We start from the raw sequence: 5,819 nt of genomic DNA, 5'->3' as shown, positions 1-5,819 counted from the left end.
TGAAAAAGTTTGGTAAAATTTGAAACACAACTTGTTCAGATTTTAAATATATATTTTATATAAAATATGAATAATACATTTTTTAACATTGTACATTTTCATAAACTCAAACGTTTTAAACTTTTTTTTTCACTTCTACAAAAATCTGCCAAATGTCTTACCAATCCTACATCTATATTCCAAAGCATTCTTGAATTACAACCATTTAAGTTCGGAATGTGCATTTTCATCTCTATTAAAAAAAGGGGGTGCCGCTTAAGGGGTTAAGACTCTTAACCAAATAAGCAGATGCAAGGTTTAGAATTAAACTGTCAACAGCCCTCAGTGTAAAGCACCTGCTTGTGGTTTCATAAGTGGAAGGTGCAGAACGCCATTTAGCTTCAAGGGCAGGAACGTGAGTGCTTGCGCGTGGATGGAAATTTTCAAGCGAAAGCTGTCGCCTCCCCAGAACCTCAGAGTGTTTTGCGTTTCTAGAGACAGAGGCAGGGAACGTTGTCGACTATCGGAAAAAAAACCCCCATACATGTAGGAGGGGACAATACCACCTCTGATGTTGCTAAGTGCAATTAAAATACAAAAATCCATATGATGAAAATGCATGATCTATTCTAAATGTTAGTCGTAGTTTTTATTGAATAAACCAATTATTTTGAGTTTTGAGAGCAGAGGAATTAAAAAAAAAATGTTTTTACATGTGAACAATAGGAAAAATAATGTTTTTTCTGACATTTATACAGGAGAATATAAACAATCTTTTAGATTTAGTCCTTTATTTAAAATTGTACACAAGACATATATAATCAGACACATTGCACTGAATGACAACTACAAGAAATAGAGAAAAACTAAATACATTAAAAATATTACTGCCACTTGTTTATGCATAATGCAACCCATTTATTTCCATTTCACTGAAACATTAAATCTTTAAAATAAGGCTACACACACAAAATTAAATAAATAAAGGAAAGATTCTCAGAAGTTGTCACATAAATATGGTAAATTCAGCTAATTCGTCATATTTCTCTCAGGAATGCATGAGTCACTACAGGACATGCCTGTGGTAAACAACTTTAGCGACATGGAAATGACTCTATAAGGTTAGAGTGTCCAACAATCTACCTACATCAACTGCAGTTCAAGTTCAGGCGATGTGAAATTTGCATTTCAATCAGCAGATTTCAAAGTAGATCTCTAAGTAATGAATTGAAATCAATTCTCAGCATAAATTAAATTTGCCATCTGAATTCAAATGGATGAGCATTTACACTACAAGTGCCATGAGAACGAAAGTGACTTTGAACACTTTCACATATTGGTGAATCTTGGACACCAAATACATCCGTATTTACCATTGTCCCATTTCAAACCTGTTGAAACAGGTGAAAACGGTCCTAAACGGTTCTAAGCAACCTCTAACATGAGATAGTTTTCTGATTGACTATATTTAGGCCTACATCATTCTAACAACATCTACTGAAGCCATTAAAAATATATAAAAAAAACATTTCTAAAATGTAAGACAATTACAACTAAGCACTGATTATTTGTATGGTGTTATTATGTACACTTTGTTTTAAGGAGCCTTCGTTACAATGTAATTATACTGAGTAATACTAGTTATGTATGTAACAATATGTACTTACTATATAATTAGGGTTTGGTTTAGGGTTAGTTGATTAAATTTGTAATTATGTATAATTTACTGTATTACTATAGTAAGAACATTTAAGATGTGTAACAGTTACACTGTAATTGCTCGTTCCACTGAGCGGTACGGAACAGTACATACAGTACGGTACGCAACGCAAAAAAACACAACCCAACGCAATTATTTCCCTTTCGATTGTCAGAAGTTGTGAATAGTACCAAAATACCGAACCGTACCATAGGCTACCACTTTTTTGGGACCCTTCCGTTGGGGTACCCAGCAAAGTAGTCCGGTACTTTAAAGGCTTGTTTCCACCAAGCGGTACAGAACAGTATTCGAGACAGTATACCATGATCCGGTTCCACCGACGGGTACATTACAGTAAGATTCGGGATGGTAACTCTGATCCGGCTAACCGATCAGGGTTACCATCCCGAATCTTACTGTAATGTACCCCTCGGTGGAAACGAGCCTTAAAATAAAGGGTTACACTTTATTTTAAGGTGACAGTTACATTAAGCTCACTCAAATAAGTACTCAGTAATATTCATGAACTACTTTACTATAAAGTTACGGTTAGGTTTAGGTTAGTTACTTGTAATTATGCATTTACTGTTAAGACTATTGTAAGTAGGCTACATATCACCTTAAAATAAAGTGTTACCAAATAAAGGTAGTAGAAATTGAATGTAGTTAATCGGAATTAACAACAATTAACTATAAACTAGTTATATTACAACTATTAATTGCATTCAAAATATTCCACAAAAAGAAACATTGAGGTCCCTGAAAATTGCATTAGACAAGTAAGGACAGGCACTTTTCCCCAGATTCTTCAACAGGCTTTCCGCATACACTGTCTAAAGAGAATAAATGTAAGGATGAATAGAGAGTAGCCACACACACACACACACACACACACACACACACACACAAACATGGTCATAACGTCATAGGGGTACTCCACCTTTTCGAGAATCCACTTTGTGGTTATGAATGCAGTAGGTGACTTTACACTTATGGTACAGGAGTCCAGACAGAAGAAGAATGCCAGCCCATAGCATGACCAGCCCTGGAATAAAATATAAATTCATGCTTAGCAAGAAAGATTTAAATTGTAATTGATTAATAAATCATGGGCTTGAAGCAATGAAGAAAGAGTACATAAGTAGTAGAAGCGGTCTTTGGTGGGAGAGGCGGCCGTAGTTCTTGAAGGGGCCGTAGAAGAGATGGTGGTTGTCTCCAGTGAGGCTGTCTTTAGTGAGGTTGTATGCACTTTGGGAGCTTGTGTCACCCCTTCTGATGCATTTTTGCAGACCGCATCAGAAGTGCTGGTGCCTGGGATCTCAATCCCACTTTTGCATCTACAGATGAAAAAAATGTTTGCAATTCTCTTCATATGGCAGAAAGAAAAAGAAAAAATTCTGATGAAATTCTGTCATCATTTATTCATGCTGATGTCATAACACACCTGAAGCTACGACCTCCTTTCTTCTTTAGAACACAAAGATGTAATTTTGATGAATAGAAGAATAAACATTCTTCAAAATATATTTTACGTTCCAGAGAAAGAAAGAGTCATACAGGTTTGGAATGACGTGAGGAGGGTGAGTAAATGCGTGAGCTTTCCCTTTCAAAGTTTTACTGCTGAATCATCAAAAATGCACAAGAGGGCGCTGATCATACATTGAAATTAAGATGCTGAGATGATATGGTTTAGGGTCATCAAAGAAATTCATTTAACTCTTTTTAAGCGTTAGCTCCCCCTCATACCCCTCATAAAGTAGGGTCTCCTTTGCATCTCTGAGCTCTATACGCCAAAAATAGTTTTTCAGTGCAGATACGCACTTTATGACGTGTAATACATACGCACTCCCCACCCCTAATCCTACCCAAGGGTTTTCAGTGCGTAGCATATGCACGCAAAAAATATCAATTATAAATGGCGTATAAATTATACAAAAAATAACATTCGTGGTGTAGATCTGCACTTTCATGAGACCGTGTTGCCCTTTTACAACATGTACTGGGATTTTTGCATGAGGCTATCAAACCGTATATCTTTTGACGTTAATTTCCAGTTTTTTTTTATCATAAAAACTTACTCTCTCCATTTTTGACACCTTGAGTCATCTTTGTCTGAGAAGTAGCCTTCGCGACATTCACTGCAAGTCTCTCCTAGAAGAAAGACATAGTCCAAGTTTCATACGATTCACTTTAGTTAGTTGATGTGATTTAGTAAGGTATAATTTAATGTTTACCTCCTTTAACCACTTCAGAACCTTTTTTACATATGCAAGTATCTTTCTTCTGATCATTAGGTGTAAACCCTTCCTTACATTCGCAGCTAGTGTCTGTTGTAGATGTGCATTTATTGACTACCTTTCTACCTGAAGGGAAAAAACAATACATGTTGAAAATCGAAACATTAGACAAGAATGGCTTTTTCTCTGACTTTGCCTTCCTTTCCAAATATTCAATATAGTGTTAAACACCACAGTATCTTATAGCATTACATATATTATACAGTAACATTCTCAGTTACGGAGGCACTTACCTTTTCCACATTCACTGCAGAGTTTACAGTGAATATTTGGTCCACTTTTGGGGTTGTAATGATTTTCTTGACAGGCCACACAAAACTCTGTCTTGTAAACAAGCATCTCACCTACAGTTAACAAACATCATTTATGAGGTATTTCACGTGACAAATATCCATTTAGACACAACAGTAGATCCCAAATCCCAGTTCTTAACCATAATCATACATACCTGCAGGGCAATTTTTAGCACTTGCATTTTGGTGAAGTAAAAGCAAAAACAGGAGAGTTGAGAGGACTTTCATGTAGAAGAACATAACAGCAGTAACACTGTAGTATATTGTTGGAACTGTGTGTAACCCTCAAACAAGAGGAAACAGACTGAAACCAACAAGATGACATTTAACCCATACAGGCAACTCCCCCACTAACGATGGAAATTATGTAGGATTATTATAGTACATTATGTATTGTGTTTCCTGTGTTTATAATGTAAAAATCCTCAAGTTAGAGCCCTCTTTATATTAAAATATATATTTAGAAATAGCCATTATTCATGTGTTGAATTAAAATTAATAAAATAAAACCTGCCACATAAAAAATGCTTTGAATTAAAACAAAAAATTAAAAGAATTGCCGTTGCTATACATTTATTACAGATTTGCCATTCTTTTAATGATCAATTTCTAACCACATATAACTGCTTCAAAAAATATATAGTTTTCACTTCTCTCTGGAACATTCTCTGGAACTTTTTTCTATATTTTTTTCTGAAACAGAATAGGAAATGAAACGTACTCTAATTACTTTCAGAATTCAGGTTTCTAATCTCTGTCATGTGTGCCGCATTCATAAAATATTCAATGTTCTAACACATAAATGTTTTCATGAATAGATAGTAAACATACTGTAAAAGGAAAATTGCATTGTCAATTTGAATTATATTTGGACAGCCATTTAATATTTCTAACATACCAAATTCAGAGTAATAATAGACATAATCTAATGGCATTAATTCAGTTTTAAAAACGTAATTTCTATGTTTTCAAGATAACTATCTGTTGTCACTTCTTATTTTTCTAAATGTTAGCATTTCATTTGATTCTTGAAAACATCAGGTCTGGTATACATTTATTTATTGATCTTGATGAGGCAATCAAATGAAATGACACACTCAAGTGCAATATGTGAAGGTATACTCTCTATTCTAATGACTAATGATGTTTTGCATAGGAAAAAAATATTCTTTAGAATGACTGAAAACAGGTTAGACATTTAGCACAGCGGTTCCTTGGTTTACTGGTCTGCTGTACAGGGAAAAAAAAAGGTTGTTACACGTGTGTGGAGAGTAAGTGTGTTCTGTTCTACTTTTTAATCATCATCAGTTTAGAAAAAAAAAAGGATAAATTGGGTAATTTAGTTCAAAATAATTATAATATGAATATACAATGGAGTTGACAAGGCAACACTAACATCCAAAGCACTGGAAAATAAGTCAATGTAAAGATAAATAAAAAAAACTGCAACGAACTGCATCTTTCTTTTTGCAGAAAAGAGTGCAGAGCTTCCATTTACCATGACATAGTATAGATTTTATCTTCAGCTTGTTCCGGTCGTCAAACAGAGAA

At 34.6% G+C, this 5,819-nt stretch overlaps 1 protein-coding gene across 1 annotated transcript; it reads right to left on the bottom strand.

The window, feature by feature from the left end:
• Positions 1–873: 873 nt before the first annotated feature.
• LOC307007470 (tumor necrosis factor receptor superfamily member 9) lies at positions 874–4,573 on the bottom strand. Its single transcript, XM_079629525.1, has 7 exons — positions 4,424–4,573; positions 4,209–4,319; positions 3,913–4,041; positions 3,757–3,829; positions 2,816–3,015; positions 2,619–2,723; positions 874–2,511 (listed from the first exon to the last, which is right to left on the bottom strand). The coding sequence occupies exons 1-7, from the start codon at positions 4,506–4,508 to the stop codon at positions 2,450–2,452; spliced, it is 765 nt and encodes a 254-aa protein (XP_079485651.1). The 5' UTR covers positions 4,509–4,573; the 3' UTR covers positions 874–2,449.
• Positions 4,574–5,819: the final 1,246 nt, after the last annotated feature.

This window comes from Phoxinus phoxinus (assembly GCF_949152265.1).
Source record: "Phoxinus phoxinus genome assembly, chromosome: 11".
NCBI classification, from domain to species: Eukaryota; Metazoa; Chordata; class Actinopteri; order Cypriniformes; family Leuciscidae; genus Phoxinus; species Phoxinus phoxinus.
The sequence above is the reverse complement of the archived record's forward strand: the minus strand, read 5'-3'. Positions and strand labels throughout refer to the sequence as shown.